At 34.1% G+C, this 17,581-nt stretch overlaps 3 protein-coding genes across 3 annotated transcripts; 2 read left to right on the plus strand and 1 right to left on the minus strand.

The window, feature by feature from the left end:
• Window positions 1-147: 147 nt before the first annotated feature.
• Window positions 148-5,859, minus strand: LOC132729630 (uncharacterized; the record flags this gene model as incomplete). The annotated part of the gene is made up of 4 exons (XM_060715437.1): window positions 5,318-5,859; window positions 1,803-2,933; window positions 1,306-1,476; window positions 148-259 (listed from the first exon to the last, which is right to left on the minus strand). Coding segments are annotated over exons 2-4 (585 nt in total), but the record flags the coding sequence as incomplete, so codon positions are not given.
• Window positions 5,860-10,255: 4,396 nt separating this feature from the next.
• LOC132729628 (uncharacterized) lies at window positions 10,256-16,262 on the plus strand. Its single transcript, XM_060715435.1, has 7 exons — window positions 10,256-11,106; window positions 11,744-11,834; window positions 12,340-12,376; window positions 13,211-13,295; window positions 13,651-13,812; window positions 14,354-15,066; window positions 15,410-16,262. Exons 4-7 carry the CDS (start codon window positions 13,245-13,247, stop codon window positions 16,260-16,262), a joined length of 1,779 nt encoding a protein of 592 aa, XP_060571418.1. The 5' UTR covers window positions 10,256-11,106; window positions 11,744-11,834; window positions 12,340-12,376; window positions 13,211-13,244.
• A 381-nt stretch (window positions 16,263-16,643) lies between these two features.
• LOC132729629 (uncharacterized) lies at window positions 16,644-17,469 on the plus strand. Its single transcript, XM_060715436.1, has 2 exons — window positions 16,644-16,941; window positions 17,260-17,469. Exons 1-2 carry the CDS (start codon window positions 16,689-16,691, stop codon window positions 17,382-17,384), a joined length of 378 nt encoding a protein of 125 aa, XP_060571419.1. The 5' UTR covers window positions 16,644-16,688; the 3' UTR covers window positions 17,385-17,469.
• Window positions 17,470-17,581: the final 112 nt, after the last annotated feature.

Raw genomic sequence — 17,581 nt, forward strand, 5'->3', positions numbered from 1 at the left:
TCAGAAACCTTCTGCTCTTATTTGATCGGGGAAGACTTTTGGAGGCCCCTAAATATAGTTTATAATAAATCCTAAAATGAAAATTACTCTAATCTTTATCAAAAAAAGAATATGACTACAATATGAAAGCAAGTATTTGATACAAACCCTTCGAGCTGGAATAAAACTGTGCCTACATTCTTCATTGCCATACAATCCAAGAAAATCAAACTGTCTACCCTCAAACCCAGGCATACAATGACCTGTACATTCTGTATCACTGTAAATGGCCAAATATAACATAATAAATTTCAAAATTTAATTTAATTTAAAAAGAAAGCAAGTGTTCAATGGACTTAATTTACAAAAGTATGATAATTTATGTCTTTTACAAGAAGCTATTATGATGGACCAGCTTTTTTCAGTGGCAATACTTACAATAGTGTGGCCTATGCCTCTTAATTAACAGCAAATTTTATTGCAAAAACATATTAACATATATACAGAAATAGTTTGTGGTAGATAGTTAAATGAACACATATATAGTTACAAATATTTATGGACCAAATAATGATGATATCTCAATTTTTGAACAGTTAGATAAATTTATTTTGGAAAATGAAGAGAAAAAGATAATTATAATAGGAGGTGATGTCTGTAGAGTTAGACAAAAAGAATAATAGAAAAGATAGCCACAAAAACTGTTGACAAAAACTCAAGGACATCATAGCGTGTATGATATTTGGAGAATTAAAAACCCATGTGCATATAAAAGTAACTTCGTCTGGCATTCACATGACATTTAACCTGCTATATTCTGTAGACTTGATTTGTTTTTAATTTCAGAAAATCTTTTCAATAATGTTTGCTGATCTAAAATTCAAAATGGATATAAATCAGATCCGTATTATTATAATTTTTACAAATAAATCAATTCTTTATCGCTTTTTCTACTGATTTATAAGATGGAATTACAAGTATTGTAGACAAAATAATGATTACAGCACAGTTCCACCGAGAGGTCCTCAAGCTGCTTTTGTATCCAATTTCACAAACTATTTTTCTAATTCTTGCATAAAACTGCACACAGTTATACATTTAAAGAGAAGAAAACATGCATTATCGGATAAAATCATGCTGGCATGCACCATTGTGGCACTTTTTTCTACTTTTTGCGACTCGGGGGTCATGTAAAAGAAGCCCACTGCAATGGAGACTTTTTAAGGTCACGGTCCATCTAAGGATGTTTTAAGAAATATAAGTTTCAAATGGGAATCAAGTGCAATCATAAGAAAATTACATGATTTTATATTATCAGACATTTACCTAGAATTACTGTGAGAAATGATTGAAGCAAGATTAGTTCCTGAGATATCTATGGATTTGAGTTGTGTCATTTTCTTGACTGACTGCGTGAATAGCGCTACCATTCTATCGCTATAACAGTAAATGCCTCCGCTGTTTCCCCCTTCGTAGTTGCAGGAAACATCTAAATGTCTGCATAAAAATAAAGCATATATTTATTAATTATTCTGGTTCATGTTCTTCATTTGAACAAAGAAAAAAAAGAAAACCATGGTATTTATAACATACTATGCTTAAAGTAGATCTCAACTAATTTCAAATGTACTTGCACTTTGCATGCCACTTTAGAAATCCATACAGAATATGATGAACAATCTTTAAAATCAAAAAAATATTTTTTCAATTACTTTTATCATCACATTTTTTTTAGAAATCTCTGTTCATTAATAAGAGGCTTAAATGCAGGAGTAGGCAATACAACTACATGTATGTAATGTTAAACTGAACTGTATTGTTACCTCAAGTTTTCAAGAAGAGGTAAGTTGGAGAAGAATTCTTTTGTATATGGAATGCCCCGTTCCTCAAGCTCAGCTACCTGTTCAGGACAATTGAAAGACAAACATAGTGACTGGATATTTTTCATTGAATGAATCTTTGGTTGCGATAAGAACCATTTTACTGGGTTTGAAATTACTGTTACAAGACAGAAAGACTGTATTTGTTTGTTCCTCAACAATATCTCAGTCAGTAAATGATAAAAACCATCCATAGCAGTGATGTGCAGAAATGGGTGGGCGCATTCCCATATAGACACACTCATAGCTGAAAGATTTTAAGTTTGGAGCAATATCAGACTGGTCTTCTGTATTTTTCTCTGCTCCTTGAACAGTTTCCCCACTTCCCTCATTTTGTCCATCCAGATTTCTGATCTGGAATCCATGGAACTTGGTATTAGAAACAACCATCTCATAAAAGCTTGGATTATCATATTTTCCTCTGTTCTGATCACCACTAGCATTTATAGAGTTATCTAAATCATCTGCATTTCCTCCGACAGTTTCAATATCCGCATCAACCTCCTGTCCACATAGCAAATTAAGAAAACCTGTCATCTGGCTTTCTTCACATTTCTGAGAAAGAGATACTTTTGTTTAAATAAGGAAGATTGTTTTCTAATAATTCCCTCGTATGAAACAATAACTTCACTTGTACTATCATCAAATATGGAGAGATGCAATCTTCGGATTGAATTATTAGCCAACTCTTGAATATTTTCAGAGCTTACACATCTCTCCTTGTCAATATCACTTCATTGCATAATTGATTGTTCTGTGTCAATTGATCAACAAATTGCTGTTTATCTTCACTTGGTAAACTGTTACTTAGGAAATACTCCATCAATCTGTTGCCAAGCAACAAAGAGAATGTGGATGAAATATCATCATTTGATTCACTAACATTATTCAACGATGCAACAAGAATGTCTAGATTGTTCATGCAATAAAATATACAAAGATCTTGAAGCTTATCAGGGGTGTCTTGAACTGGTCTACCTCCATCCTGCATACTGTTGCCTAATGAAGCCATTACTTTGGTAAATGTAATCCTCAAAGACCCTCTGCACAAATATGACTTATAAAGCCCTTCAGCTGGAAGATAAAATCTGTAAGTTTATTCAAATTCAGAATAGTCATACTTGACTTTATTTTTTTTTTTTTTAGTTTATTAAAAGATATGTCAAACTATTCATAAGCAAAACACAGACACTGGCAAAAACCAATAATCTTACTAACAACATGTTGTTTTAATTTTAATGTACTAATTCTGTGAATGAAAATGCTGTCAGGCAAGATAACTAGTGTCACACTTTGGGTTCACAAATAGGTTACATGTAGGATAGCTAAGTCAATGTTTATTCCTTTCATTAAAAACATACTGGTATCCTTTCACTTAGTTTAAACTTGAGATACTGAATCTTACACATTAAGACATTATTAACAACACATATGAGAAAATATATCATTAAAGTTTGTCTATGACTGTCTTTTTTCCATTTTATAAGTTGTTGTTATAGCATATTGACAAGACTGTCATTTGGAAATATCATGGCCTGGGGTGCCAGAAAATGATTGATGCCTCAGGGCATGAAATTCTAACATCACAGTGGTTTTCAACAAACTGTCTGTTGTTGTATGGCAATTGGCATGAAAAGAGAGAAATTGAATAAAGCTTACAATTTAAATTTGTATGTTTGATTTTAAACATAACATTTGTTTCTTTTATGTCAAGATATGACATTTTGTTTTTAATTTCATTTTTTCCGATTGCATCCTATCTTATCTTGTACCATACGTCCTTATAAGGAAAACAGTAACTCCATAATAGAATAATGTTTTGTAATTGTTTTTTTTTTTAAGTAGACTTACAACAAAATAGTAACACAAAATGTGCTTTTTATGTATATTATCAATACAAAATATTTAGTTAATGTTCAAAGTCAAAGAATTCTTAAAGTATGGTTGGTTAAATGTTTTTCATGTTTATTAAGATGCCATTCAAACAACATTTTTAGTAACTGTGACACTCCAACTGCATACATGTGAACTCTCCCACTTTTAGCGGGTCAGACTCCCATTTTCTGCAGCCATATTTTCAAAGATTTTTCTTAAAATAAGGGGTATTTTCACAAATTAAAGAAATCTCCCTGTATAGATTTTTGATGTCAAACTTCCTTCTCTGTTTTAATATTACAAATTCTAAAATCTCCCACTTTTTGAAGAAAAATCTCCCACTTGATCATCAAAATAAGTTCACATGTATGCAACTGGTTAATCTGGTTCCCACTCCCATGATTCTGATGTTATAAAAGAATTTAATGAGCACAAACACAGATCTCTGGTATTTGACTGGTTTCTTACAGAATGTAACCAATGAAACTCCTGAGATTCCAGACAGAACTCAGATAAAAGTTTTATAACCGCAACGCCAGTACAACATCATCAGATAGGGATAGAATGTATATGGTAATGTATATAATTATCTGTTAGTCTGTAATAGTTACCTTTACTGTATCAGTTTATCTTCCATTTCTATTTATTTTGACATTATCAGTTACTTACTTTACTTTACTTTATCCAGCGTAGGGTCGCGAGATCAGAAATCTCTTATAACCCCCTCGAGGTCTGACACCCAATGATTATTATCCGGTATAACAGTATATAATTTGTTTTTCATAACCTTATCGAGTCTGTTTTTTAGCGAATTCAGCGTTGGTGAACATACTACAGAATCTGGTAATTTATTCCACTCTGGTATTACTCTTAATGAGAAAAAATGTTTTCTTAATTCCTTTTTACATGATTTTATTTTCAACTTCATGGAATTTCCTCTGATGTGATGATTATCAAGTTGTGCTTTTTCAAAAAATACATTATAATCTATATCTTCCTTCCCATTTAATAATTTCCATGCTTGTATGATATCACCTCTAAATCTTCTGTAAGCCAAAGTAGGAATTTCCAGAATTTTTAATCTTTCTACATACGATAAATTTCTAATACATTTAACCATTTTTGTTGCTCTTTTTTGAACTCTTTTGATTGCTTCAATATCTTTTTTAAATCTTGGACTCCAAATAATATTTCCATATTCAAGGTGTGGTCTTATAAGAGTTTTATAAAGTTTCCGAAATTGCTTGATATTAACATGTAAGAAGGTATTTCTGACCAATCCAGTTATTTTATTTGCTTTATTGATACAATTACTTATGTGATGTCGAAATTTCAAATCTTTATCATATAATATACCTAAATCTCTTTCTTCCTCACTAGACCTCAATTGTTTAGTTGTAAAGTCACTTTTCATAAAATATTGATGTTCCGTGTTATTGTGTCCATAATGAATAACACAGCATTTGTCTACATTAAATGTGATTATTTTTTCTTCATAGAAAGAATGACAGCAGTTTTATAGAGTCAAAATAAAAGACAGATTAAAAGGACCTCTTTAACAGTTTAAAGTGAAATAAAATAACCTGTAATAACATGAGACGAAACTTCCTTTCGATCATAAACAGGTAAATACATAAACAAATAAATTGGAGTTTGGGACCTATTTACACCGTTATTATTTACTACGGCACCGGTTGTATGAACTTCCTTTTCCGGTAATTTGTTGTTGATGTAAGTGAGAGAAATATTATGTATACTTTAATCGACTGTAATCGTTTAAACAAATCATTGAAATAGCTTTAAATTTGTTTTTTATTTCCTTTAGAATGTTAGATATTGAAATATTGATTTCATTTGTTTTTGGAGCGTTTTAGATTCCTAAAATTTGAGATGGCAGTAGTGATGAGACAGTAACCGTTAAATTGTTACCATAATTCAGCACTTTTTTAATGAAATCGTTAACAGGCAACTGTCTGATTGCAGAACTAAGTGTCTGTGTGTGTGTGTGTGTGTGTGTGTATTTGCGTTTATTTATACTCGCCACCGGTTGCCCATATGGGCGAGTCCTCCAGAAGAGTATTAGTCATTTTATTTTTTTGGAGGATAGTGCAATTACAGATACAGGAAGATGTAGCAAAAGATACTTCAGCGAACAGGTTTTATAGTATTGCTAGACCTGTTCGCTGAAGCCAACCCCATATTGAAAGTCAACCAGACCCGTGACATTTTTATGTCATGCTGTAATTCAATAAATTTGCGTGATCTGGACAAAAACTATTTTAATACAGGTAGTTAGATATATTTGGGACCCTTCAGACGATATTTTTGAACACAGAATGTTAGACTGATGAAATATTGCCTCAAAGTTTATCAGCGGTTCACATTTCATAAAATTCGCCGCCATTGCTGCCCTAATTATCACGTGACCAGCGAGAATTTAGGTTCGGATACCTTTGCATGACATTTGGTGACACGTGACCCAAATGCTATTTTTAATTGAAAACATGGCTTTGCAATTATGAATAACGGTGTATTTATTCAATAACAGACATTGTACCAAAAACATGTTGGATTTATATTGTTTTGAGTGATGATTCATGAATTATTTGTTTGTTTTTATATAAAATCATACACTTACTAAAAATAGTGTATGGTCCGTTACTAAAAATAGATGCTAGAATTTCCAAAACATGAAGTCCCGCGAGATCTCATTTGAAAGCAGACTCCATATTGGTAAACATCCTCTATTCTCTAAAAAAATAGTTGGGTACACAATGTCATTGAAGTTTCGTTTAAAAACAAAACATGAATTGGTTCAAAATTGATTTGTTTATCAAATTGTATTTTTATTTGACCCAAATTTGATTAATAAGGGTGATTTTAGAAGGTTTTTATGTACGGCGCACAAACTGTCAAATTCTGGTAGCCTTTGCAAATAGGGTTGACCCATAACTTTACTGTCGTAACGTCAAAATAAAAGCGACATATAAAGTTATGGAAGCCAGAACTAAGGAAGATGCTCCAATTCCAGAAGCTTCTCCTGGTTCTTTAGCGTGCCAAGTGTTTAAGCACCCATACACGGGACCTCGATTTAAAGTCTCATCCGAAAGACTGATTAGTAATTTTAGTTGGCCAGCCTGGGAATCGAACCCACAATGTCGAGATTACAAGTCTCGCGCTCTAACCGATTGAGCTATGCGGGCTGGCAACTGAGTGTCTCCTTATATTCATCCTTAATATACTACAAATACAGAATGAGCCAAATGCTGTAGACCCTGGGGTCAAACTAGGATAAAGCCACCCCACCTTCCACTAAGTTCCAGCACGAATTAAACTATGTTTCTTAAATAAACTATATAGTATATACCTCCATTAAAACTGATAATTAGTGTTTGCAGTTTTGAAATTCAACATCTTAAATGTACTCGAAGACGAAAAAAATTGTTTAGTTCTGAAAAATCAACTTCAATTTTTTCTATTTCTGACATTTTCATTTAAACCTCTCTGAATTATTGAGCTCTTGCAAAATGATAGTCAAATGCTAGTACTCGCAAAGTTTTGCTACAGTACTGCTAAGGGACCACCAAAACCGGACAACCACCAATTAAATAAATTTATTTCAACCTCATAAATGGTAATATTTAAATGTCTACAGGGTTCTCGGGGATGCTTATTTCTGCGTCCCGGTACGCATGTTTATTACAGCTGGACGCAAATATTTCAGAGCAAGGATTCCACGTACGCTATATTTTGCCTGGGGACTGTCAACATTACCGATTGTTTACAACCACAAATACGTCGGCGCGTGTCAGTCTATAGGTAGGCTGTCCTATGCACATCGACCCGTGAAGCGATTAGCCAATCAGCGATAACACTTTCGATCATTATCATATCAGGCAATAGAGATCAGACTAATGTATACACGCGCTGTACATGTAATTACCAGATATAACACGAGGTGATAATTTAATATCTTTGATCAACAGTTGATTGGAAATTAGCAAATTTTACCGACAAAAGGATAAAAATTTCGACTATTTACGCCGCAAGTTTAAAGACTGTTTTCTCAAATTACAAATGAGTGTAATTTTGAATTATTGTCGAAATTTTCGGCATCTTCTAGGCAAAATTTTGCTTTAGTTTCATTCTTGCAAAAACGTTCTATAAGAGTATTAATAATTGTATTTTCTGATCGTAAGATCAGTAAATACACAGCTAACATCCACGGTCTAACACAAAATTTCCTAACAGTCCTAACAACGCAAAGTAGTTCTCACTCAAAACTGCTTAAAAACCAGCAATTTAAAAGAAAGAATAATTTTTAATGTAGGCATTTAACGAATTACAGTGCATCAAAAGTTTAGATTAGTCAATAGAAATATGAGGTTACAATCACAAATTTTCGCGGATGAATATCTTTTTTACCCAATGAAAAATGTTCGGCTATTTCCGTAAAGCTTCGGATTATCATGAATATCATTTTAATCAATGAAAATGCTATTTTTAGCTATGCCGATTACCGAATACTCCAGAGCGTAGTACACAAATAAATCTGACTGTCGAGTAGTGGAATATATACATGTCGGACTGTTTTGGCGTCAGTTTTAAACAACACGTTTATCGTGAACAAAATACCTCGAAATTAATAAGGATTACAAACACGAAATAGAAATTCTCAATTTAGAATTACATAATGTATTCGTTTTTATTCAAGGTTCATATGTATAACTTTGCCGTGGTGCAGAGGTAAGCGGTCTCGTTGAGGGTGTGAGAGGCCTATGGTTCAAATCCTAGTCGAGGCAATTCTATTTTTTTTTCATGCAAAATTCCATATGTAAATCTCAAACTGTTATAGAAGAAAATCAAAACATTGTCGCTGCGTAAGATGAATTATAGTATATAAAAATAAACTTATACAGGAAAGTACATACAGATAGTCAGTATGATTTAGATTGCAAAGATCAGAAAATACCATAGAGCTGCAGCCCTTTGATTTAACATATTGTGCCGAAATGCCAGGACAACTAACCAAAATACACATACGCTTTTCTTTGATATTAAGATTCTATCCCGAACATTGGCGATTTCACGTTCGCCGGAATTTCAGAAACCCTAAAATTTCTCAAAAATTCTCAGTTTCCAAGCCAAACATGTGAATGAATTGTTACTTTATTATTTAATCAGCATTAAATCTTTAAATATCAATCTTCAATTTGCCCCCATTTTGAAGATATTTGCTCAAATAATTGTCGATCGGATGAATCTCTTACACACTGTGTGAAGCTGTACACGATTTTCCTATTCATTCCGCTAATCGCTGCCTATATACATTTACGTTTTTTTTACAAATATAAACTTTTTCTCTTTAGAGTGGACTTTTATTTAACCAGAATAAAATTTGATTTGGTATAAAAGTGGGGAAAAAAAACGATTTCCATGTGTTGATGACAAAACAATAATTATACTATGTAGTTCAGAGTTTGTTTTGAATAACTATAAACTTTGAAAGTCTCTTGAAGATTAAAAAAATCAGCAATGCTATTTTGAGCACTGTAAACATATTTATTACGACGCACCTTTGGACTCCAACTTTTTCAGGTTTGGGAGTCCATGGACTCCATGTTTTTAAGTCCTAGTGAGAACCCCAGACTACCCGAAATACGTCGGTCCGACGGACATGTCCGATAAATTTTGATCAGGTCCGACGAGTTTTTATTCCGGATCGGTTCGACTGTCCGGCTTTTATCCAAGCCGCATGTATACAAAATGGCGTCGCTAAAGGTGCCAAACCTTGGGAAAAATCAAAAATCTACTTCAGAGGAACGCGCAGAACAGTAGTAAAAGGATAAAAAGAAGGACCTGAGACAAAATTTAATGAAAATTAGAAGCAAGACAGTGAATCGTTGGTGTATGATAGGGAGGAGATGAAAATGCGCTGTAAGGAATGTGCCGATTTTTACGGCGAAAAAAATAAAAACAAAAAGTGTCTTAGAAATACAAACACACGCTATTCTTTGATTTTGATCAATTTTATTTGGTCCGACAGATTTCGTTTCGGTCCGACAGATTTTCATGGTTTGTCAGACCGAATGTCTGACAGTTTTTTTCAACTTTCGGGAAGTCTGGAACCCTGGTCTATTTCAAGGATGCTGAAGTTGAAATTTGGGCGTCAAGAAAGCAATGCCTGACGGCTATATCCTGGATTAGACCCCGTGGTCTAAACCAGGAGTATATATTAGGTTCATTCCGTTTTCTTAACTGTATATACAAGTTTTACTTCTGCAGGAGATTGCCTGCCTGACCTCATATACCAGCTATAATCATTTGCAGAGTAAAAAATAGGCTATCCAAAACTTAGCATTTGTTGCTGAAATATTGTATATCATGTTAAAAAATTAAAAAAATGGAACACCCAAGCTTTTATCAGGATTAAATCAAGTCATGTACATATCTGTCTGAACACATGGTACTGTAGTGTAGACAGTTTAAGTAATTTTGATTTGACGAACCTCAGGTGTAAGGCCACTTCTTTTATATTTCTTGGTTTACAAAACCGGCGACCCGAAATATTTGTAAATTGGAAAAAAAATAAAACTGAAATTTCCACTTTTTTTTCCCCCGATGCAAAAAAAATTATCCGAAAAGCGCGATAAATATGAGTACGAAAATTCGAATATTTTTGAGTACGAATCTATATAACGCAACATTCGGACTACCTCGGATAACTACCACAGTTCATGGTAAAACAACAATGGCGGCGCCCTTGAGCGGCACGGTTTACTTCCAAGTAGATTTTGTCGGGATAAAAGATTTGCCAGCCAGACGGGCTTTTTTAAAGGCTGCCGTTGATGAGGACATCGGCACGGCTATAAGCCGTATCCTTCCTCGAGAAGATTTAATGGTTTGATTTACGATATATTTTCTATATTGTTAAATTGTATTTTGTTTTCGTCGAAATGCTCAGCCGGGACCGGTTCGGACACACATCCGATCAGTATTAACCGGGAGAATTGCTGCTTTATAACAAGCAAACGTTCCAGACTCTTTGGTCACGTCGTTCTAAAGAGCTAGCCCAGCACTGACTTGGTGACTGAGGCTGTTAGAAATGTCATATCTGGAGTGAAATAAACTGTACAGTTCAATGAGTCATGAAATCGAAAATACTTCAACAGTACAATTGTTTTTCATCTTGATACAATATTAAACATTATCATAGAGTTTGTAATTTTCACGCAGGTTCAAAGTATAACAGCTGGCAAAAGTGAGCTGCTTGCATACAAAGAGCCCATATATGTGGAGGCAGCAACTCCTGTGAATGTCCTGCATGAATTTGGGACAAGGTTTTTAAGTGTTCAGCTAATGGAACACGAAGGTATACAGTTTATCTTATGTTTTAAAATATTTTTATTAAGTTGATATATTGATTCTTGAACTTTGTTCAAGCTTCAAGTATTAAAAATGTAGCTATTGAAGATATTTTTTGTTTGTTTGTGTTGGGTTTAACATCCCACCAACAATTTCTCAGTCATATGGAGATGGTACATTATCCTGACAGATGGTCAATGCCAAGCAAGGCAGCTACTAGTACCATTTTTAACAGCTTTGGTATGTCGCGGCCGGGATCGATACCCCAACCTCCCGAATTAGATTGAAGGTAAAACTTAAAAGTAAAAAAAAATAAGCATAAAGCTCACCTAACACAACTGACTTTATTGAATAAAGTTGCATATTGTCAGCAAATTACCAAGCACATGGGAGCTAGAAACTGTACCAATGTTCATGTGTTTGATATATATATAAATGCTGACAAGGGTTGAACCCATGACTTTTCACATTCGAGACAAATATTCTACAGCAAGAGATGGCTCTTGAGATGATTTGCATATTGTAATGTAAAGCTCAGGAATAAAATGTATTTAAATACTTTATTTTATGTACAAAAAGACTTATATTGCATGATTGTTGACCCTTTTTAAAGTTTGTTCATATAAAATTCTTTCATCACACAGTTCCCAATACAAAACAAAATGCTGGTGAGAAGAATGTGTTTGATATTTTGTTGCGGGCACAGAAGTCTTACAACCTGATTCCGAAAGAAAGGTATGTTTTATCATTTGAAATGAATTTGCCTAGTACCAAAGCATAAAAAAATTAAACATTCTGCATTCACAAGTAGATTACGATGCCGGGAGCCCCCATTTGAACAAACAGCTTAAGCCGGTGCTAGAGGGTGTGGACAGTGTTGAAGTTTCCAGTACTTATATGAACAGACTCAATCAAACTGAGTTGGCAATTTTTGCTGCCTGCTTTGATTTAAGTGCTTTTGAAGGATCACCCTTTTCAGAATTTGTATAGGATGGATAAATATAAAATTATATAGACCAAGTTTGCTAGCCAATATGCGATTCATGAGAGTTATATTTTGTTCCAGCAGCCAAATGTCTGATATTGTGCTGGGATTTGAACCTAGAGCATCTTGGTACTATTGGGTGCTCTAACAGTGTTCTATAGTATACTTTATATATATTTTTTTCTGTTTCTATAAATATTAACTAAACATGTATTTTTTTTTATAAAATATACCTTCTTATAAATTTTTTTACAGATACTGTATTTAAAATGTGAACTCTCACATTTACCAGGTATGCTATTTGTCTAGCGGTTGTGGTGTTTAGCAAGCTTTTAGTATTACTAATTTGTGGAGTGGTGTATTAACCATCTATGCTATTCTTTTATTTTCCGCACTAAAAAAATTTCACTTAGTCATTTTTCTCTGCATCAAAACTCTAAATGCTTGGAATGAATTTGAAATAATTTGACAAAGGCTTTCATCTTCAAAGTGTGTCAGGCTGCAACTCCTATCCCTACCGTATGAACACAGTCTCATATCCTGTGACATGTAGCATAAATGAAGATAGAAAGTAAATTCCTTTTCTGACAGCTGTATATTCTTTTCAACTTTATATTTCAATCTTCTTTGATATACATGTATATTCTTTTCAACTTTATATTTCAATCTTCTTTGATATACATGTAGTTTTTAATATGTGTGGTATTCCATAAAAGCTGTACACATGTATATGTTACAATATCTTAAGTATATTCTGGATCAGTGCAGAAGGAAATTTGTTAATTTTTTAAAGATGAAAATGTTGCAAGGTTGATGTAAAACATTTATTTGCATTCCTTTAACAGTTAATATCATATTATAAATGACACGTCACAGGAAATAGGGCACTCAGACATTTTCAGGATTTTGCAATGGAAATTTGCGAAAATGTCCAAGTGCCCTTTTTCGCACGGAGCATCTCATAATATATTTTGTTGCATTATTTTTTATAATATAAAATTTTATAAAATAAGTGTGCATCAGATGTTTCAATATCTTAATTGTTATGTCAACAGAATTATATTTGCTTTAATAGATATGATTTTACATGTATGTTGGTTTTACACTGATTCCCATACGATTTCAGACAAGAGATTAACTCAAAAGATAGATTATACAACATGGTGTTGAAGTTCATGCAGAAGAATGGGGTAGCATTTACGCCAATGCAGGTAGTGTTAAAATGTTCCATGAAAAGATTATTGATATTTGATATTATGAAGAATGAAAAGCATAGTTGAAAAATCTTTATATAAAAAAGGTGCTCATTTTTTACTGCATTCCTATTCACATATACTGCTGCAAATATATACAATATATTGTACTACACATGTACAGCTCCACAAATTAATTAGGAGGAAGCATCTTACCTTAATTTCTAGAGTTTGCTTATCTTACAGAAATTCTAATGTCCAATATATCTCATGGAATACATCTCTGTCTTTGAGACTGAGATGCCTCAAATTGAAATATATAAATATGAGAAAAAGGTTTGTATAAAAAATAAAATAAAAAAATATTTTACAGGTGGAGACGACAGGAACTTACATTTGTAAGACACTAACCAACACACTGTGGTACTTGGACCCTCACTGGGAAAAGTTTGAACAAAGGTCTATTAGTTGTGTAGACTTCCAAGATTTAAGAGGTTACAACAATTGGAGAAAGCTTAAGATAAAGGAACCCAAGGTATTTATGCTGCACAGAAGCTTTACATATGTTGCAGTCAACATTCATTTAATTGACTGAAAGATCTTTTTATTCAACCAGATGACCTTTTTGCCCTACTTCTGCCATTACATGTATGTTGATGTTTCCTTGAAGCATGGACTGCAGCTTTCATTTACATTACAGTCCATGAACAGTCTCAATCAAACCTAGCTTGTAACTTTTTTAGCTAGACTATTCGAATAGTTAGAGCTATTGTCATGACCTGTTGGTGCGAGTAGGTTAGTACAAATGTATGTACATACTAAAGAACGTGGGATAAGTTTTCTGTTCAAGTCCACTTTCTCGGAAGTATTTCAAATATTGCATTGAAACTTTAAACATTTATTCTGTGTCAACATGTGCATCCCCTGACCAAGTTGTATAAGTATTTTGAGCTCACCTCTTGTTTTGATATTAAATAAAAAGTACTGAGCTAAGATGGGTCAAAGTCATGTCTTGTAATGCGGTCATATCAGACTCTCTTCTTGTGTCCTGATGTCCTACTTTATGACTTTTACAGGTAACCTCTGAAGACCTGACTGAACATATTTCTAATATGATAACTATGACCTCAGCTGGATACTTCCTTAACCAGAAATTCAAACATTTCAAAGGAATGTGTGAAAATCTTATTCAAGGAATGGTAAAGTATAAAAAACACATTGATCAGCAAGCACAGCGTAGTGCAGTAAACAGGGAAAAGACTGAACCAGTAAGATCATTGAGTGATCACAATGTGTTGAGAGATCTGAAGATTGGAACTGACATCGACAGGAATTATACTCTTGTTCATGAATCTCTCCGGACCCTGAAAGAATTTGAACCCCTCTTTCTGTTTGATTATGAACCAGAAGATGTCTACGACAGGAAATTATGGTTAGAGAAAATGACATTTCCATATCCAGTCAAAATGTATACTCATAAATTTGGAAACTTCCTGGGAAATCACACCTTTATTTGGAAAAGCCCAGAAGATACAAAAGATCTGTCTAGAGCAACAGGTGACCTAGATGCCATCACAGCCGTTAAGCATGACCTGGAGAAATTCTCAACACGTGCAATGAGAAGAAATTTCTTTCAGAAATATTCTAAGACTGGAGCAAAACCTGCCATTCTAAGGAGCATATACAGATATCTCACTGAAGACGACACTGCTCCAGAAAGTAATGAACAAAGGGCAATAGACACACGTGTGTCTGAGTTCCTGCTTCAAAACGACTCCACAGAGTTTCTGTATATTTGCGACGCACAATGGGGTCCCCAAAAGGACAAAACCTTTACCCGTTTTTGGGTCTCTTTGGGAAAAAATCTGGGCAGTATTGAGTTTTTCATGAAAGACACACAAAAGAAAAACATGTATTGCCTAAGAAAAAAGAGCTAACTCTTTTAAAAGAAACTGTAAGAAAGATTTTCCCCCCAAGGGATTAAAAAATCCATCACCCTCATGGCTTGCATTTAAATTTTTGGCCATAACAAGTTTGTGAGGAAGCTAGTCATACACAGGGGCGATATATAAGATATGCAGTTTTCCACACGGTTGACTAGAGCCCCTACCCGTTCGGATTGCTTTACTCAGTTGTTTTGATGAAAGATTAGCAGTTCGATTTCGGAATGAAAGTATACTGATTTGTCTTGACGACAAAAGTGTCGTTCCGGTTGGTGAACCAGGGAAGCCTGTATCAACAGGAGTTAGAGCACATAACAAATCATTGGTCATAAGAGGAGCAGTACTCAGTGCTCTAGATCACGACTTCCACATACATGGTGCAGTGCCTTCTGTGCTTTTCAAAGTGGATATTCCTGAGCACAAGTCAGATAGCTTTTACAATGGTACAGTGCATGTTACGGTTAAGGAAAAGGTGTTTAGTCCCTCATCTCCAATGAGACATGCAGCTGAAAGCATGAAAATTCTGAGAAATGGAGATTCTGAAGATGGACTTTCTTTAACAAAACCAATACTCTTTGTGTATACTGATGGCGGACCTGACCACCGATCTACTTACTGGTCTGTACAGTTATCATACATCTGTATGTTTATAGCACTTGACCTAGATATGTTGATAGCAGTGCGTACTGCACCATCACAAAGCTACAATAATCCAGCAGAGCGTTGTATGAGTTTACTTAACATTGCACTGCAGAATGTTGCTTTACACAGGGAGTCTATGACAGAAAACTTAGAGTTAAGAGTACGTAGTTTAACATCACTTGGTAAAATACGTAATGCAGCAAACCGTGATCCCGACTTGAAAACTAATTTGGTAGACTCAATGGAACCAGTGCTGGCAGTACTGAAACAGCGATTCTCAAAGCTGAAATTTCATCAAGAGCCATTATTAGTACATGATGCTGCAACAATGAAGAGTGAACCCAAAGTCACCCAGAAAAATGTTCTCAAATTTTTCAGCGATGATCCGACACCCCAGTAAGCTGTCTCCAGCAGTCATTGACCCTTTAAAAAGTTCTTTGACACCACTGCGCAAACGCCACTATCATTTCAGGTATGTTTTTTAAAAAAGTCTCATTTATAATTCAGTACCAAAAATTTTCGCTACATCATATATATTAAAGAAAACTGAAATACCGGACCAAATGGCTTAGTGGTGAGCACCGCTTCTGGTATGGGGGGTCAGGGGTTAAATCTCCACCACGACATATAAAAGTTGTTAAAAAAAAACCCAGTGTTTTTCTGTTTTTGGTGTCTTGTAGGAAAAAGTAGTTCTGTTTTTCCTACCTTTGGGGCAATGGACTCCATCAGAAATGAGGTTTGAAGAGTGATAAATAATATAAGTTGTAAGACTTGTTTCGCAATCTATAATGTACATTATAGATCTGAATCGGGTAAATGTGCAAAAATGTTTTCTTTTTTTATACAGATACGCAAATGTAAGCGCAGTGTTGACGACTGCTGGTTCTGTGCCTTGTTTCCAAAGAGACTGGACCAAGATCTTGAGTGGTTACCAGACCCAACCACTGGGCCAGATGGGGAGTTCCTGCTGCTGAGTGACTGTATCGGTACAGAAACCACAGATGACAAGAGGCCATCTCTTGATGGCAAAATTGCCATTTCAGAGAATGATAAAAAAAACAAGTCTCATCTAAATGCAGGTGAATTCCGTTTAAATAATTGAAAATATACAAAATGCCAAGGTCTAAATAAACACAGAAGATACATATGTATTGTTCTATTGTCATGACAGTTTGTTACTAGTCAATTTTAATGCATAGAATTGCATTTATAAAGTCTGCACTGTTTAATATCCCTTTAAGCTGAATTATCTCCTTTTAATATTTTTACAATTTTTTAGACTTACTAGCAGGGATGGCTAGGTGCTTCCACCGCATCTGTATGACTCTGGTATGGTCTGTGCTTTGTTTCATTATTTTAAAATTCAGACTGACTTAATTCTTTATATACTTTTTCAGCTCAAGTTAGAGGATTCATTATTTGTCAAGAATGTGGGAAGAGAAGAGCTATATATTGCAAGCGAAAATTGTCTCATATTGAGGTATGTTGTTTTAACCACTTGTACAAAGCATTAAATGATTAGATTGTTAAGTATATAGTTTCATATTGGCTACTTCAATGGCAAGCAAATAGAAACAATTTTGAGAAAAAATTAATTATAAATTAAACTTTCCAACTTAACCTTCCGACAAACTTAGTTCTGAATAAGTGTTTAATTTGAACTACTAGACATTTTAATAAAAAGGAATTTTTTATATTAATTCATTTTAATATTTAAAT

Source organism: Ruditapes philippinarum, unplaced genomic scaffold (assembly GCF_026571515.1).
Source record: "Ruditapes philippinarum isolate M1 unplaced genomic scaffold, ASM2657151v2 ctg17973_1_1_1_1, whole genome shotgun sequence".
Lineage (NCBI taxonomy): Eukaryota > Metazoa > Mollusca > Bivalvia > Venerida > Veneridae > Ruditapes > Ruditapes philippinarum.